The following is a 19,759-nucleotide window of genomic DNA, read 5'->3' as shown; positions in this document are numbered from 1 at the left end:
CAGGGGTGGGCATTTTACCTGGGAGACTTGTTACAAGGGTTGTGAAAAGGAGGGTCTAAAATCAAGAAAAAGAGAAAAATGTTCAAGTCATGGGATGAGGGCTATACAGGGTCCCTGCCTGTTGGCAACCCTGCACTTGGGACAAGACAACAAACTGCGTGAGGCAGGACAGCAAGTCAAACCTTTTGTTTGGACCATACCAGCCAAACCTCCTTCTGCAGTCAGGAGGACCTGCTGGTTTCCTTGTCTAAAAGGAGAGCACCCAGAGGAACAGACTGATCATCCCCAGAACAGGATGATGCCTGCTCCAGGCCTGTTGGCATCAGCAACTAATCACTGCTTTGTAACACTATTCAGTAGCGTCTTTCAGGCAGGCAGTGTATTTAAAAGGCCTGCTCATGTTCAGAGATGAGATATTCGGAGGATTTGTTGCTCCTATAGACACTTGTTAAAATTTGTATTTGTGGAGGACTGATCACCTTCAGTCATTTAAAACCTTAACAAAGCAAACCTACTCTCATGCCAGCTTTTCAGTTCACTATGCATCTGTTTTACAGATTGAGATCCCTGGAAAATCTGAACATTTCCTGATTTCTTACAGTTCAAAGTACTTGAATAGTTCTTCATATGAGAGGGATTTCAGCCTGGAAATGTTTCAGCTAAGGATGTCTTGAAAAGGAGCAAGAACAAAACTGGTGGATCCTTTCAAAGGAAAAATCGTACCACAAGAAGTTCCAAAATTATACAGTAAATAAAGTTTATTTAATCTCAGCTCCTGTCAGATTAGTGCTGTCAACAGTCAGATCAGCATATGATACAGTTATGTATTAACTATTTACAATTTACAGTAATGTACTTTTTCCTCCAGAAAATATAAGTACAAAAGCTAGGAGTAAACAAATGAGGTACTGCAATCTGGATTTATTGTAGGCAAAAGCATATAGGAAGTGATCTTTAGCAAACAATCAGAAGATCGAATCGGAAAAGGAGTAGTCAAACCAGTGCCCAGTTCATCAGGAAAATCACCTCAACTGCTATCCATCCAAAAATGTATTGCACAATTCATTCAAAAAATAAAAAAATAAATAGAAGAGACAAACCATTTAGTTCAACTCTTAAAAAACTCCCAGTGAAATCTCTATAGAGATACAGTAGCGGGCAATTCCTTCCTAGGATAGTCTTTTCTCTCTTTTTAAAAAATAACCTTTAACACAAAATAGAAGACAGTATTCAGTAGAAGAGAAAAAAGACTCATCACCAGATAACCCCTGATTAGCATTTCTTGTCAAGGCAGTTTTAACTATATCCATGGTCCAAAGGTGGTGCTAAGCTTTGGTTCTTGCTGTTCCATTTGTGACCTTGAATAATAGCTTCTCTTGTCCCCTCAAAAGGGGCAACAACGGAGATACAAACGTATTTCTAAGCAGCACTGTTATGAGACATTCTCATCACAATTTCTTCAAGATGGTCGTAGCCATGACTAGAAGAATAAAAAAATAAAAGAAATGAACAAATATTACATCACTGAAAGCAACTTAGAAGTGCTTAATACTAAAATAATAGTGAAACTGTGGGCCATTGATAAGAATAGGAGATGCAAGAATTTCAAGTAAATCAGATGACCGAATTATTAACTGATTTTGAGCAAGTAATTCCAATATTTTCAAAACAGTTGATAAAGTGTCATTGAAAAAAATAAAAAGACTTGTAACAAAAAAGTTAAGAGTCTCACTGGAAATAGATAAGTCTACCACAATGTTGCATTTCAATCAAATTAAAAACTCGGACAAAGCTGTCCTCTCTGCATAAAGCCTGTCATAAAAATCAAAATGAAGTCAAATTTTGGGGCTAGCAGGCGGCCTCATCTACCAGGAAAAGATTTATTACGTTCACAATAGAGCCAAAATTACCTTAATTTGTAAGTTTTATACATGCAAGAATATTATTCCATTTGCTGGCTAATTACTGACATGTCACAAAAATATTTGAAATAAACTAAGAAACTACAATCCAATAATGGGGGCTGAATGGCTTCCATACACACTGGCTTAAGTTTTGAAGCTGTAATAGGTAATTGCTGACAGTAAGTCAAAAACTATGCCTTCCTGTGAGAGCCATCAAAAACGGCTGAGAACTTTTTATACAGCACTACAGACTGCATGTCAAGAATTTAAATTTCAGACATGCTTTCTGCAATAGTGTTGTAAATAGCTTTGTCCTATCATTGCTAACAATTCAAATATTTTCAACAGAAAGCTAGAGAACACAGTTGCTGAAATTGTCAAGAAGCTATCAAGGCTAAGAGGCAGAGTCCAAATGCATTTTAAGTGCAATAAAGTGCACTCGTTGTATTCAAAGTGAAAGGTTTAAGACAATACAAAATAAAAATAAAAGTGGAGACCGTGTTAGCTGAGTAGAATTTTTTTCCTTCAAAACAAAGGTTAGTTTGCATTGCAGGCTCTATTTACATGACTGCAAGAGAGGAAGAGAGGCTGTCAGCTGTCTTGTGGTGCCTGGCAGTGCAAAGGCCTACGCTGGTCCATGCTGTGGTGGAGATGGTGCAGGCCAGAAGCACATGCTGAGCCTAGTGCTGTGGGTCAGCCAACAGCCAGCCAGCTCTGCAGATGCCCTGAACCAATTCCCAGCAATTCTGCAAAGCTTTTCAGTTGCAAAGGATGAAAAGAAAAAAGTTATGCTGGCCACATCCTACAAAATCCATCTGAAGAGTTTAAGTATAGCCAGCAGGACCAGGGAGGTGATTGTCCCCTTGTACTCTGCTCTGGTGAGGCCACACCTCGACTATTGTGTTCAGTTTTGGGCCCCTCACAACAAGAAGGACATTGAGACCCTGGAACATGTCCAGAAAAGGGCTATGAAGCTGGTGAAGGGCCTGGAACACAAGTCCTGTGAGGAGCAGCTGAGGGAACTGAAGAAGAGGAGGCTCAGGGGAGACCTTACTGCTCTCTACAACTGCCTGAAAGGATGTTGGGGGGAGCTGGGGGTCAGCCTCTTCTCACAGGTAACTAATGACAGGACTGGAGGGAATGGCCTCAAGTTGTGCCAGGGGAGGTTCAGGTTGGAAATTAGGAGACATTTCTTCTCAGAAACAGTAGTCAGGCATTGGAACGGGTTGCCCAGGGAGGTGGTGGAGTCACCGTCCCTGAGGGTATTTAAGGAAACGTTGGATGTAGTGCTTAGGGACATGGTTTAGTGGGTGACATTGGTGGTAGGGGCATGGTTGGACCAGATGACCTTGGAGGTCTCTTCCAACTTTAATGATTCTATGATCATGCACCGCTAACAACTCAAAAGGTAATCCTGGCCCGTGCATAACGTGCTGCCTGTTACTTGCATGTTCTCAACCACTACTGTTTTCATGTTGCATGTTTAGTGAGGCTAATCAGATGCAACCTTTATCTTTAGACCGAAATCAGCTGTTGCTTATCTGTAACACTACAATTATTTTTTTTCAGTTTAATCATGAAAATATGTAAATGAAACTTTCAAAAAACGGGCAATAAACTGAAAGCATAAAGCTCCACAAAACGTTCTCCCTAATCTCGCTGCTCTATCTGCTCTCGATGCCAAGCCAAAGCTCTGATTCAGAAAGGTACTGATGTTTAAAAGCAATCATACCTAATTCCTCTACAGAGGATATTTCACTTATCTTTTTTCAAATAATCAATCCTCATAAGATGTAAAAATCATCCTATAAGATGTAAAAATTCATTTAAAGCTGTACAGGCTCTTTCAGAATCTGACTTATCTATTTGCCTATTCTCAAAAAAAAAAAAAAAAGAAATCAGAAAGTGAATAAAGACAAAACAAAGCCAAGTAGAATAAGATTTAATGTTACATGTAATTTAAAATCTGATTTTTCCCCTATAATTGAGAGTTTTGAACCTCAACATTTCAACATTATTCTTATACCTCAAAAAGACTGGTTTTCAATCTTGACTTTGTAAAGCAAAACGTGATTAAAAGTAGAACAAAGTTTATCATACACTTACAGGACAAAAACGTTTGAAAACGTTTTTAATGAACAAAAGCATGCAAGAAAAAAAAAGCGAATGATTACTGTCATAGTACAGGTTTCATCTCCAAATAAAACAAGTATGTATTAGTCTTCACTCACCCACATGCTAACTAAGCACAGACTGATGGAATATTCAGAAGATACCACTGCGAGGTGAGGCAAACTACAAAGCCAGGAAGAAAACAGCTTATTGGACTATGTGGTTAATAGTGTAGGTAAGAACTCTGTGGACATCTACTGCTTACAAATGAGATTGCCGCAGTTAGACTATGATATTATGTAGTAAAAAAAACAACAACAAATAACTGATTAGCGATACATATATATTGGTCTAACATGTTTATTTACCTTGAAATTTGTTAAAGTTTTCAATAAAAACCTCTTAAACATATGCCCACTGTTTAAGAAAGACCCACCCAGACGTTAAAAGGGTAAGTACTCATAGACACTTCCTAACATATGCATGTTTATTCTTTCTCAGTAGCACAGATAATTAGCAATTTACACATTAAAATTATTTATAAACCTTTTGGCTATAAATGAACACACAAAAACAACTAAGCTTTATGTTAAAAAAGCACATTCATGTTGTAAGTTCAGACATTTATTACTCATGAGAAGTAAATACTGGGTATTTTCAAATACCAACATCATTCTGGCATTGTGTGGGGAAACACTATGATCATGTTAGTAAATGTCAGCAAGCAAACCAACCCCAAACATATCTCTTAACGGAATAATTTATGACAACTGCTCCACTCTTTTTAGTCTTTAACAGAATTACAAAAGACTCACCACAAATATTAATTTATCCTGCAGTAAACAAACACTTAACTTTGAAATTGAAAAAAAAATTACCAAGTCTTTCATTAATTGCATGCATAACATGCCCTAATATTCGAGTTTCTGTTAGATGTCTAATTTTATATTTGTGGATTTGGAAAGGAGAAAAATTGACAGGCTAGGTCTGAGCCAAGAAGGGATTGTGAAATCCAAGAAGATTTGATCAGGACATTACGTTCTTTCAATTATGATATCCTTAACAATCAAAGCACTTCAGTCTGCAAAGTAATTCAAAGTATGTTCTAGCCGAAATTTAAACCCAAGGACCAAAACTTGTTGAATGAATTCAAGTTGCAACTTCTCATACTAAAGAAAACTTTCAAGTATCTGTTTTAGGAAGACCAGGTTTCAAATACCAAAAAGCTGAAGGGACTGAAAAATATGGTCCATCTTTCTAAGCTCACTTTTAACCAACTCAAAAATACTTCTGAAAAGTATTACTGGAGCTTGCCAAAAGAAAAGTGCGTCTTAAGAAAGCAATAATTATATTTTGTCTTATTATTTCTGAAGCAAGAGTAGTGTTGATTTCAAATAATACGGCAGAGATGAAAGTGGTTTAAACGAGAGCTTCCTGAGACCATGTTTGGGATGCACAAGACTTACTACAGCTGTACTATTAACAGCATTTACATCATTTCAAAAGTATATTGAACACTTAAGATAGCAAGACAATCAAGGCTACAAAGTATACAGGAAAATGTTGAAGTATCATACACTTTCCTCATTTGATACTGCAAGCAGATGAAATGGTATTTTTTTACATCTGCATTTTAATGCAACTACTCCATGTAGTAGCATTATGTAAATTGTAACTACACGTGAAAATGTTCACTATTTTCTTTCAATTCTGTTCCTAAAAAGTGTTAAATACATACAAAAAGCCCGTGACAAAAACAGAATTTTGTTCTCACTTTAATTCCTAAATGTTTTACTCAGTGACCCACAAGGAGGAGGATCACAATGTCAACTTCAGATACAATGTAGAAAGAGTATTACTGCAGTTTTTGTCTTAATGAAAAATACCTCCACTACATAAAGTAGTAAGAGTAGAACAAAGAAATGTTTATGCTCAAATATTCTTCTCTTTGTGCTCTGCTTCTCAATCCCAAATTCACCTACCTGGTAAATACCATTCCATTCTATTCCTCACAAAATTTGGGAGGAAGGGGGAGGAATAATTCCAAAAACAACAACAATAAAAGCAGTCTTTTTTTAGGGTCAATTAAAATGAATTATCCTCTATTCAGTGTTCAGCCAATTTTATTCTCTAATGCATGTATCTATGTAGATTAATTATCATCGTTTTACTTTTTCCCCTCACAGTTGTGCAAGATCCAATATTGCTACAGTACTGCTGAATGTTACTCAGCACTGATGGCAAGACAGTTGGAGAAATGGTTTCTGTGCTCTGTTACTAGAGTGCCTAAGATTGTTATTTTGATCTATTCTAATTGATAGTGAACTTGACATATTTTGATGTTAAGTACAATAAAAATAAAAATCAAAATCTTATTAGGATTATGACATAAAACTAACCTAAAAGTATATATTTCACTTCAATCATGCATATCCCAGATGAGTGAGCTAATCAGTTTTCTATTATACAAGCAAACATCACCCTTGCTTTTGTCAGAAATTTTATCCTAGGACCGTAAAAAAAATAAATCCTTTTTTTTCATGAAAACTGCTATGAATCCACAGAAACTTCTGAGTTTAAGAAACATGAATTTTCTCTCAGATTACTGAAAACTGACCTGCAGAATAGTAGCAGTGATTGAACTTGCTTTGTTCTGTTGTACCACAGCTTTCACAAATATGTTTTAACCAGTGATATGAAATTCTAGCTAAGAAAATATGCTTGGTCTTACCTCCCGCCCCCCTTTTGCTATAAACTCAAACCTACTGCCAGAATTTGACATTCCTCTGAAGAAGACAAAGAGAAGGAGATAAGTTCTCTTGAAGGTAGAAAGGGAGAAAGGGAGACCTACAGAAAGCTTCCAACTTCTTATTCTTGCTACCTCATCTCTTTTGCATAAATTCATTGTGCTTACACAACTTACCAATGGTCGAGCATCTTCTCGTTCTAGTATCTTCTGAGTCTGATCAGCTGGGAACTTTAGAACTGTTGTTATAACCTTGGCCATTGTCTAAAAAGAAACAGATCATCTGTAATCAATTTCATGTGCCCTAAAATGCTTTGTAATATTTTAAAATGCTTTTCACTTCAGAATACTGGATGCTATTTTTAGTAATGTCAACAGAAAACATATTGAAAGGAGTAACATATAACCACGAGATTCACATCATATTTGCATGACATCATACATTATGTGAACTACATGGAAACCATGAAGAGTCTTCATTTCACACTGTCACAAACTGCAGCTACTTTAATATGATGTCACCTCCATTGTATCTACTTAAACTCCATTAATGAAGAAATCACAGTCATACTGTTCCAAATCCTGCTCCTACCACATTTCATCCTTATATGGCGTTCCTGGAAAGAACTTTTGACGCACACTGCACCTGAAAGAGTCCTTATGAATCCAACTATATTCCTATCATTCAAATATTTTGTAAAGAAACACAAAGAAATGAAACACTGAGAAAGCAGATCCAAATGTGAGACATGGAACAGCAGTTGTCTAAATATTTTTAGTCGGTACACAGAATGTCATATTTAAATAGCAAACCATTTAGATAGCCTCAGATGGAGTATGTCAAAATGTCAAGCCTTTGTGCAAAACAAACGATGATTATTTCTCTTTTAAAAACAGATTAGCGGGAACAAAAAATTCCAAAAGGCACAAAACAAGGTTCTGCTGACTTTTACAAGAAAGGTCAAAGCAATAACCGCAGTGCAGCTCAAACAGAAGGTGACTGCTACAAAAGCAGTAACTGCTGCTCTTCAAGAATGTGAGTGAGATAAGATTGCTGCTCTGGAGGTCTACTGTTTATTACCAGCCTCACATGTGGAGTGAAGAGGGAGACTGCAGCAACAAAGCAGTCGCATGACAAAAATGACCACAGCTAAAAGCAAGAGGTAACTCCCTGATTTGCAACAACTGTTTCTGTATATCATTAACTAGGGATAAAAATGAAAAGAAAAAAAAAACAGTCCTGTTGACCACTTTCAGTTGAAAAACCTTCATTTTGACATATAAATAGTTCCCATAATTTAGAAGTGCCTCTACTGCAGTACCCAGATGCACAGAGGAACATGCTCAGTGTCCCGAACTGACATCATGCTTTTTTGACTTCATTTATAAAAATCTTCATCACAATTATCTAGGACTGAAAGAAAGCACCGAGCTTAGAATCTATTCCTTACGACACCTTACAACAGAGCTACCAAGAAAGCACTCTCAACAGTTTTCTACAGGACACAATGGCATGCAAACATTAACAAAAAATCTACAAACACTGCAAATACTGCATGAAATCATAGATGCTTTAGATGCTATCTAAAACCTTATTTCCTCTAAACACGCATTTTGTAATTCACCACTATCAATGACTTGAAATTTTCCAAGTTCTTGAAGCCACAAGGGTGATTCTAAAACAGAATTATTCAATACTATTCACAGTTGCATAGTTATTTCTCAAGCAGTCTATTTCACTATAATAGAAACAAAATCTAGTAACTGTGTGAATACCTACACATATTTTACAGTGCATGCACCTCCATATCTACCTACTGATAGACCCTTAGATTTGACAAATACAATAACCAGTCCTGTAATAAGAGATTCTACCTTGCATCCCCATTTCTTTTTTTGAGGTCTATATATTTGGGTAGGCGATCTCCATAAAAAATACTGTTACAATTATATCCATCAGTCTCTCTATAATTTGAGAGGGACTGGTCAAAGGTAGACTCTTCAAAAATCACAATTGACTTCTATAGAGATATCCCTTGTTATTCCACAATGCACAAAAGCATGTCCAGGTGCCAAAAAAAGATCTACAAGAATTTTTCATCTCTGCTGGAGAGCAGCAAAGCCCAAAGCAAATCTGACAGAACACACTTCCACTCTATTCCATTCTCCCCTGTATCAAGCAGATCAAAACACATTTATTATACACATACAACATTCAGACTGACTTTCAGACCTCAAAGCAGACTCCAAACAGCATAATGAAGCTGTAAGTAGAAGGATCTGCCAGAACGGTCCTCTAGGAATTCTGCAAGACTTAATATTAAGTGTGCAGTACAGCCGGACAGTTCAGCTGTTCACTTGGCTGTAGAAAATGTAGTTTTATTGAACCTAATGGTTTGTGCCATGTATCTCCAAATTCAGATATTCTCAACAAGTTGCCAGCTTTTTCTAAGCATGCCATCTCATTTCATTTCACTGGACCTGCCAAGGAAGAGGGAAACAAACAAACGAACAAGATGGGCTGCAGGGAAGGACAACAAAAAACCCCAAAGACAAGTGTGTACATTGGTCAAACAGTTTATAATGACTGCAACAGGTTGCAGGTTATATAGATTACATCATTACATCATTACATCATTATTGTAATTCTTGAGTGTTAGTTAGTCTCCAGCACTTCAAAACAAGCGATTCACTTGTTCATCGCTCTGCTCGATACAATTCCAGAATCATTTATCAGGCCACATTGATGGCAAACTGTCCTGTATAGTTAAACAGCTTCTGCTGAACTTCTCTCAAAGAAGAGCAAATCATGCCCATAGAGATCACTGATTTCACTGCTGAATCAACTTTGAGACATGGAGTATTTATTTGTACTCCAAAAGGATACCCTGCAGAAAGTAGAGCCATTAAAATGATCTGGGGAATAGACCATACATCTTACAAGAGAAAACTAGAAAAAACTGCTTCGCCTGGTCCCGGAAAACCAAAGCTAGGAGGAGGGTATGTCTGCACCAAAAGATCTCAGTAGAGATCTTTTAACTCAAGGACTCTGTTGGGAATTAAAAAAAAAAAATGCTTATCAATGCTTTATGAACACATTTAGACTATGTATTAAAACATTTTATCAATCACATCACCATTGCTCATGGTTCTCCAATTTGCACAGCAGGAAGAAACCAAACAGCTTTCAAGACATAGTTCAGTAAATAAGATAAAACACAATCCTCATGAGAACAGACACTAAGCTCAGTTCTACCAGTTACATGTGTAATGGTTGAACAACAAGCACATGGTATCAGCTTGTAAGTACCATTGAAGGCAAAAGCGAAGAAACCATCAAAATACCTTCATATTTGAATTAGTAAAATGTCAGCTTTCATTCCATTTAAATGTTCCATTAGCAAATGGAAGTGCAACTACAGTCTTGGTCAGGACTAGACAATACAATAATTTTTTCCCTTTTTTGCAATATATAAGAACATTTATCTTCACGTAAATACTGCTAAGAGGTAATCATATTAATATGAACACACAACAGAGAGTAACACAATCACATTCAGTTTGAATAAGCTTGTCATTCTCCATCTCTTATCTAAATCTAATTTCCCAAAGCTAAAATGTATAGTGGTTTGAAAGTAGGTTTTTCTGCTTGTTTGAATTAAACGCATTTCCCCATTCAATTATATAAACTTTAAAACAATGCCTTCTCAAGTTATTGCAGGAACTAAATTTCTATCTCCCCCACAATACTTATCTGCTTTTAGGAGCCTGTGTGTCGAAATGTTGTATGGCACCTTCTGGTTAAAGACAGTGTATTGTCCAGGGCAAATAAGTAAATATATTTATTCATATTTGCTTACGTTATATATTTACTCTTATATGAAAGATATATGTAAGATGGATATATCTTTTCATCTAAGCAACTGAAAGAATGGCAGAAGAGACCTATAATCAATTTACTTTAGCATGTTTATTGCTGTTATTGAACAAGTCAGCTGCAAATTTTAGTATGTCCCTGTTGAAAAGGAAAATAAAATCAGTTTTATTTTCCAAAGTTTTGAAGCATGTACAGTAATATTTTGAAGACCAATAAGAAACAGCATTAATAAATGACAGAAGAGGTTTCAAATTAGGTTTCCTTGAATGCAACTTTGCTACTTGCATCAGCTATCTGCAAGAGTCATCCCCTCTTCAAGGGCTGGGTGAGATTGAAGCACTGCTGAAAAATTCTTTTTAAACATTCCCTCTTGTCTATGTCCCTCACAATTCAAAAACATAACATCCAGCAGCGTACATATTTTTATTTAATGATTTCAATCAGATGCTCTTAAAGTAAGAGAGCCATCCAATGAGCCACAGGCTTGTGAAGAGAAGCTAACTAATAATACTTTTTTTTTTTTTGAACTGGCATTTTTATTTTTAATAAAAATGGATTATCAAAGTAAGGAAAGGGATAAAAAGAAAGAGAAAGAGGGATCCCATAAGGACAAGAAGTCTTGCATAGACTAAGTTTTATTCTATACAGAGCACCATGAGAACAAACCTAATTAACATAGAAACCTGCCTAAAATCTTTGCTTAACAGTAGTCCAAGTTGAAAGCAGTACTACAAAGAATGGAAAAAATCCAGGGAGGAAAAAAATATATGCATCCACATAGCATCTATCATCCAAGAAAAATGTTTGTGTTATGACATACCTCTTTTGAATCTGGTCAATCTCTAAGCATCAGTATTGTTATAAACTCATAAAATCCCAACTTAGGAATGATTTCACAAGCTTGTCAGCATCCAACAAGAGCCTACTGTGCAGCTTTTCACTGCTTTTAAAAGCAAATTAATACTCTTTAGAGAAAGTATGGAGATTTGGGAGCCTTATAAGGCATCTTTAAGGAAAAATTAAAGAAGTATTTCACTGTCTTCTGAGCAACTAACAAGCTGTTATTTAATGCAACTCTTACTTATCCTGTTTGTCTCAAGATGACATCAAAAAAGTACTTCTGCTAATATAATGCATACCAGCATTCAAAGTACACTAAGCTTGATTGACAACAGGGCTTTTGCTAGTAAAACCATACCTACCTATTGAGGTTTTAGTCTCCTTAAGTATCTTGGTGAAAGATTTGATACTCCCCCCCTTTCCCTCCCCAGCCTTCTCCCCTTTTGTTTCCCCTATGCTTCATCTCAGCATGCTGATGAAGTTTGTGAAGATACAGACCATGCCTCTCTGGGTGGAAAAAAAAAAAAAGCTTGTTGAATCCAGTGACAGTAACAGACAACGTGATGAATCACAAACACATGGTGTTTCAAATCTGGACAGCAAGGGAGCTCAACTTCTAACCCAAATCACATGTCCCTGTATACAAATTTCCATACCTTAGTCTCACGACCCATCATATATTCAAAGAGCACTTTCCTCAAGTATTCAAACTCAGTAGGCTCTCCAAAGAGAGAAACATCAGTGTGGTGAAGGTTTCCATCTGTGACAATAAAAAATAAGAGTATATTTATATTGAGAGTCACTGACAACAATCTAAGTTACTCTTAGCCCAAAAGTGACTGGAATAAAATGTAATGAGCTAAGAAACACCATAGTAGTGACCATAATTTTACCAAATGCCTAAAACTTATTAAGAGCAATTTACCAAAGCTTAAAATAGAATGGATCAGCACATTTACTTCAATAGACTTTACAATATGTTACTCCTGAAATTTCGTTTCTTAAATGAAAATCTGTGCATTTTCTTTACTCATAACAGATGCGCTTAGAATGTTTTTGCTTAGATTGTGTTGTTTTTCTTGACTATGAGTTAATTTCTATGTTATGTCAATTCATCTGAATTACATGCATTTAGGTTTCAGAGTAAATGCAGAAAAGATGAACTAATATAATAAAGATTCTGAATTTAAGGTAGTCAAACAAGTCTATTTAGTCCTGACAGGCCTCAATTTCTGATTTTCTTGTTTGTTTGTAAAAATGCTTTACTTTAAAAGGATGGAAGAACAGCAGTGGGAAAATAGGGGAAAAGCAGATGTAAGAAAAATTGAAATAATTGCAAGTGTTAATATTTTTTCCAGTAAAATACTTTTGATCTGTGCTAGCTATAGGTTATCAAGGATCCTGTACAACTGTAGTAGGAGACCAAGAGACAAACTTGAGCTACCTCACAAACTACACATAAGACAGGAGATAGAGGATACATATGAAGAAACAAAACCAACTTATGACTATGACTCTTTACAGGAGTGTTCTTAAATACGGAACAGATACAGACTTGCGTTCTGGAACACAAGTCCTATGAGGAGCAGCTGTGGAAACTGGCGTTGTCTAGTCTGGAGAAGGGGAGGCTCAGGGGAGACCTTACTGCTCTCTACAACTGCCTGAAAGGGTGTGGGGAGCTGGGGGTTGGCCTCTTCTTGCAGGTAACTAGTGATAGAACTAGAGGGAATGGCCTCAAGTTGCACCAGGGGAGCAGGTTGGAAGTCAGGAGACATTTCTTAGAAAGCAGTCAGGCATTGGAACGGGTTGCCTAGGGAAGTGGTGGTGTCACCGTCCCTTGGGGTGTTTAAGGAAAGGTTGGACGTGGCACTTAGGGACATGGTTTAGTGGGTGATACTGGTGGTAGGGTGATGATTGGACCAGATGATCTTGGAGGTCTTTTCCAACCTTAACGATTCTATGAAATACGAACAGCACATTTATTAAAATAAAAGACGTAGCATTACTGTGATCAAGATGTCAGGACAAATCTTGCAGATCACTGTGAAATCTCGTGTTTGTATTGTTAAGATTTTAAAGAGTCATAAATATATATTAATTCAATAAGACATATGATTTCCCTTCATCCCATTTTTATCAACACTGCCTATATCACTCCCGCTGGGGATACAGAAAGCTTAAGAACTTTGATAAAGTGCTCTTGTAACTGTAAGACACATAAACAGGCATCAAACAAAATTCTACATGATTTGCTCTTCTGAAATCACACACCAACTCTATTACAACAGAAAACAGAGACAAGATAATAAAAACATTTTAAGATTGTTTCAAAAAGACTGATATTTTAATAAGTACTCTAAACCAAAGGGTATTTTTCAAACAAAGAAAAAACTTATGTGACGAAAATTGTGTATTTACCTCTATATGGTGTTCCAACTGATGTGACATAAACGTTCTTCTCGTAATTTTTCAGCCGGTCTTCCAGTACATGAATCTAAACAGAGGACAGTCAAGATGAGAACTGGTGCTTCAAGAAGCTAAAATTAAGCATAAGAATTTTCAGCTAAATATCATGACATTCTATTAAAGCAGAATGCATTTGCTCTTTAATGAAGGCAAGCATTAAAAAAGTGTGTTATTAAAAACTGTGCCTCACTACCTAAGAGAAAGTTTGTACTTACATACACGAGAGTATCTATAGATAATTTTATGAATATACACATATATACCTATATAGACATGATATATGCATGTGTATTTTATACACATAAACAGATAAGAGGTTTTTTTTTGCCTAACATCAAAAAATATTTGCTTTTTAAAAAGAGGAGAACCATAATTTTATGAAGTATTTTGTTACATTTTTCATTGTGCAAACATCTTTGATAACTTGCATCACAAACATTTGGTATTTTCATAGATGCAGGATAGAGGAATACTTCGAAAAAGTGCACAGATCTTCTGATAGTATGACTCGAAACTATTTTACATACATATTAGTTCCATACTTCCTGCGTGGAGATGTAATACATCATCATTTCAAAAGAACAAAACCTTTAATATTGCAAATACAAGTCAAAAAGAATATTTTTTTCCCTAGCTCAAACCTTTACCTGCTCTTTGAGCTCCTGCTCTTTCAACTTTGAATCATTGACTAGTGTTGTCTTCTGTGCCAGCTGTGCCTGAAAGAACAGCCACATGCAGAAATAAACTTCAGAAGATATGATAGGTAACTTTTCAATAAACTTTCACCTTTTAATTAATACATATAAACTTAAGAGTATTCCTAGTTTTAAGTTGCTGTGACACAGCACTATCTAGAAAGCAAAAATCTGTGAAGTTCAACTTACCTTAAGTTCTGATATTGTCACCTAGAACAACAACAACAAAATGAGATGAAAATCCAAGTAAGAAAAAAAAAATGAATATATCGTTCATTGTATACCGGCTAAAAAAATAAAATACATCAACTCACTGATTAACCGATAATTAAAACTGAAATTACACAATCATACATATATTTATAAAAATAACTGTTAAACAGTATTTATGGGGTGAATTATTTGCACACATATGGTGTGGATTGCACAGATCCCTGTGCGGATTTGTATGCTTATGCTCAGGTATGTTCACATCCCTGTCCAGATTTCTCATCTGGCTCTGTAAAGCTGCAAATACACGTTATTGTGTAACAGAATTAGTTTCAGACAAACATATCAAGGACAAGTCATGGAAAAATTAAGACAGGTAAGAAAATGTAACATGAACAACAATTCTTGATTTCAACGCACTTCTGAGTAGAACTGAGAAATATATCAAAACCATCACTGATACATAGGTTTGATGCAAGTTTCATGTCCTATCAGTGAATATGTAATTTTGATGATTAATGTATGAGACTAAATGACTGCATGTAGTTATAGTAGACTTCCACAAAGTCGGTAGTGAAACACAGTTAATGGAGAAGTCCTAAAGGCAAAAGATTCAAATACAAGTATTTCTCAGAATCATGGTTAGGGTTTAGAGGTCCATTAAAAATCTTCCTCCATACTAGATTATGCTAGATTATCACCAGCAGGGGGACTATGGTTGATTAAAATTTTTTTTGCTTTTCATGTTAGGAAAACACTCATGTCATGGAATACTTAATAACAGTAATATAACGGGTGTTGTAAGTGTACAACAGGAAGCAAACATAAGTTGTATTATCTCCCATCAAAACTAAGAACAGTGAGGTTATCTGTACTGTAAGTTTGTAGTGTCAAATACTTTTAGTGCTTGTTATAAATATATAATATGTAACAACACAATCATATAATGATGTAATAATATAAATGTTTTTGTACTTGTTATCAAAATGAAAACTAATAAGGCTAAAATGAATTTTCTGATCAATGACAACACCTCCTATACTTTTCTTCTTCTCAATGTAATAACAAGAAGTATTTTTATTCATCAATGTTTTTCTCAAACTAAAATCTGTTTTCAGAAAGACAAAAAAGCATGCACCCAACTCTTCCTTCAACAAAGGGTTCTCTATCCACACCTGATGTATTCAAAGGACTATTTCAATGCAGTTTGGAATTTCAATTTAAAAAAAATCACATTAAAAATGACATAATGCAATATCCTTTCGTTCTAAAAGGGTGTCCAGTAAAATCAACATAAAAAAGAAGACACAAAAGGCAAAGGAAAACCCATCCCAATAATTAAAAAAAAAATCATATATATATATACATATATTAAAAAGGGTAGCATCAAATACTGCAGATTCAAAGGAAGCTCACATTGGACAAAGTTAACATCTAAAAGAACACAAACTGTATGAGAAAGTGAAGGTCAGATATATAAAAAATCCAATTAAGAGCAAACTGTAGAATTTTAGGAAGACTAAGCGTTTCACACTTAGAGATAAAACAGCAAACATAATGCCAGCTCACATTTTCATGGTTTCGATGCTCCTCTTCTGCCATCCTTTGCTTGTATTCCTTTTGCAATTCTTCTAACTGTGCCTGCAACTCATGAACTTTTGCTGTCATTTCTTCTTCACGAGCCTTCAAAATACAAGACAAAATACTGGTTATACAATTATTCATCAGCTAACCACTCAAAACCTAATGTCAACAGACTGAATGCAATCAAAGTGTTATGCCATACACAGAACAGAGTACGTCTGAAATTCAGTCTAAGGGCTAGTTATACTACAGGACTTCGAAAGAGCACAGAACAACCACAGGAACTTAACACGATTTTGCAGGCCTTCAACAATTCACGTTACATAGGATTACAGATATCTTTTTGAAAATTACAAAAAAAGAGCTATTCTTCCCTGGCACTATTACAGTGTTCGAGAGTAATCCAGTATACTGCTGGAGAGATTGTGCTTGCTTATATGACCTTTATGAATGGGACACATAATGATACAGAATTGTCTCTTATACTCTAGAAGTGACAAGAACTTGAATCCTTTTCTCACCAACTCTCCCAAGGATGTTCCTAAAGCATTTTATTTATTTATTTACAGAAACAGCAACCTCCCATTCACTGAGGTGGTTGGGGAGGGGGCACTGGGCAGCATGGAGGGAAGAAGCAGTGGCAAGAACGGTAAAGAGGGAACAAACATTCCTGTCTTTTTTTATGACAGCAAGACGAGTAGATTTATGAGAAAAATAGGATGATCTAATTCCTAGCAATTTAATCCACCTATTTAGCACTTTGTAAAAATATGTATATTTTAAAAATATATTCCCTCTGGCCTTTTTGTGAGGTAACATGTTAGGAAGCTTAAGAGATAGAATTCCTACTCAAACTGCAGATCTCCATTGCTGAGCTAAATTAAAGCCTCAGCTTTATTCACACAAACCAGGCATGGTAGTGAGCTGCCTGTTCTGGTATGTACCAGATCAAATTCCTGCAATTAATCAACTCTTACCAAGCATTGCTGGCTGATCAAAATTTTTCATTCCATGCAAAATCTCTGGAGTACAAACTATAGTGATACAAAATGTTCACTGGAAAAGTAACTGGAGAACTAGCAGGCTGGTCCAGCTTTAACAGATTTAGGGTAAGCCGTAAGTAAAAAACAAATATGTAAGGCCACTCTGTACCCTGCTTAAGAATAAGCATTCTCCCCCAATTGACTAAGCTGAAAACACACATCACCACAAAACAAATAATATAAAAAAAAAAAAAGGTAGTGAATGGGAAGTCATGGTACCTGAGGAAGTTTTACAGCCTAGAAGTTTTAAGAATATCCACCTTAAAAACATGGCTCAAACATCATGACCGCCCCCCCTCCCCCCACCCCAAGCATTATTTTTTCTTCACATGACTTGTGTCCTCAAAAATACATCAACAATTACACTTTTTTTTCTTTTTTTCAGTTTCTTTTATAGATAGTTATACTGTTCTAGTTAAAAACTCTCAAAAGGTAGTATATTCAGTTGTTTCTATTTTTTTACACTAAGAACTGAAATTCTTACATTTTCTAGACTATTGTCCATTCAGATAAATCAAAATTACATGTATATCATTCTTAGTCACAGAAGGTAGCTGAAATACAAAAGAGAAACTCAATTCAAAAAGTCAAATAACACTTCTGTAAAAGGGACCTACCTGTAAGAGGTCATTTGTATAAGCCCCCGAATAGAGATTCTGATTTTCAATTTGAAACATTTAGAGATCATGTGGGATTCTCACATACTACAGAATCTGGGTTTATAATAACTTACTGTTCTATACAGCATCTGGCATACTCTGAAAACATACGAACTACATACTATTTGGATTTACCTTAAGTTATAGACTAAGACTTCAATAAGCCACAGAGCCTATCCTTATTTACGTGGAAGACATTATTAAAAATGAAAGAATACACACCTGAAATTAGGTATTGCGTATTTAGCTGAAAGATAAGACTTACGATAAACTAGCTGGAGTACAACATTCAATTTAATTATATACTTCAGTTTACTTATAGAAAAAAGACTTAGCCCTCGAGTTACATGCTGACTTTGTAAGTTCTTTAATTAGGGAGATTTTAATGAAATCTTATGTGATAAAAATGCTTATGAAAGGTAAGCAAACAGCACATAAAGCAAAAGAAGTGCCAGGGGAGCACTTCATAAATACATCATATTAACAGACTGAATTATTCCTGATAATCTTTAATATATACTCACATCAAGTTAGTCTAATTTTTAGCATCATTAACCACATTTAAAAACCAGCAAAAAGCTCCACAATTACATGAGCAAGCTTCATTCTTGCAACTAGTATTATTTTTGCTTCATCTTCTTACCATTTGTGGCAGAGAAACACCTCCACATAAACGTCTTGATACAAAGTTTCTCAAATCAACCATGAGTCAAGTCAGGTATCCCTTGAGTAATAACTGGTAACTCTGTATTAAATTGAGGAAATCCATACAGCTGTGTATGCATATGTTCCTATTTTTAGTAGGGATCTCAATGAATAGGACACGCTCAATTTAACAAATATTTTTCCACTTTTGAGATTGTTGCAATAACTTTTCAGCAAACAAGGCAAATTCTCTGTTTTGTTTTTTTTTTCTTTCTTCCAAAGTAACAGAAAAACACAAAAATACACCATTAGGTAAAAAAAAAAAAAAAAAAAAAAAAAAAAAAAATCTTGGTCTGAAATTTAAAATATCAAGACTACAACAGCTTACTGCAGTTTTAACATTATCATTCATGCCCTCCAATCAAAACAGTCAAATTAGCCTACACCTGCAAGATTATGCACATGATGTTTCTGACATACATAGAGACTAAACATATGAGAAAACAGAAAGGAATTATATTTGCATGACTTCCAATCATGGACCTATTTGAACCTTTAAAGTTAGGACTTGAATAAGCCTGCCATGTCCACCCAAATTGCCAGATGTCCAGAAATAGAGCAAAATATACAATCTGCCTACAGGTTAGGGATAGGCACTCAGACATGCTCAGTATATAGCTCTTTGGACTGGTTAACTGAGCATAAACACAAGTTCGCTTACAATTATTACCAATGGTACTATTCAAGAAACAATCTTTTTAACGATTATTTGTGCAAGCAGGACTAAAATTACCAAAATTACAGCATTCATCCCAATACAATGTACAGTCTAGCACCAAAAAAACAATCAGTCTTTTGTAGTCAGGCATTTTTGCTCTACCTGAACTCCTAACCTGGCTGAAATAGAACTTCTGGTTTAAATTTTACTATGTTCATCTGCAAATGTCATGCAGACAGACTGCTCACTTACAACTAAAA

The 19,759-nt window shown here is 35.5% G+C and overlaps 1 protein-coding gene across 6 annotated transcripts in view; it reads right to left on the bottom strand.

Annotated features, from left to right (window-relative positions):
• Nucleotides 1–732: 732 nt before the first annotated feature.
• The window catches only part of GOLGA4 (golgin A4), a 61,042-nt gene continuing 42,015 nt past the window's right edge, over nucleotides 733–19,759 (bottom strand). For 3 of the 6 annotated variants that reach the window (XM_035316672.1, XM_035316677.1, XM_035316675.1), the window contains 8 exons: nucleotides 16,420–16,533; nucleotides 14,830–14,850; nucleotides 14,593–14,661; nucleotides 13,898–13,973; nucleotides 12,136–12,239; nucleotides 6,940–7,026; nucleotides 4,136–4,199; nucleotides 733–1,480 (listed from right to left, as the gene is read on the bottom strand). In XM_035316672.1, the coding sequence (XP_035172563.1) occupies nucleotides 4,170–4,199; nucleotides 6,940–7,026; nucleotides 12,136–12,239; nucleotides 13,898–13,973; nucleotides 14,593–14,661; nucleotides 14,830–14,850; nucleotides 16,420–16,533 (501 nt within the window). In that variant the 3' untranslated portion in view covers nucleotides 733–1,480; nucleotides 4,136–4,169. The remainder of the gene's footprint in view (nucleotides 1,481–4,135; nucleotides 4,200–6,939; nucleotides 7,027–12,135; nucleotides 12,240–13,897; nucleotides 13,974–14,592; nucleotides 14,662–14,829; nucleotides 14,851–16,419; nucleotides 16,534–19,759) is intronic. The other 3 variants (XM_035316673.1, XM_035316674.1, XM_035316676.1) reach the window with 3 other exon arrangements.

Source organism: Oxyura jamaicensis, chromosome 2, assembly GCF_011077185.1.
Source record: "Oxyura jamaicensis isolate SHBP4307 breed ruddy duck chromosome 2, BPBGC_Ojam_1.0, whole genome shotgun sequence".
Lineage (NCBI taxonomy): Eukaryota > Metazoa > Chordata > Aves > Anseriformes > Anatidae > Oxyura > Oxyura jamaicensis.
The sequence above is the reverse complement of the archived record's forward strand: the minus strand, read 5'-3'. Positions and strand labels throughout refer to the sequence as shown.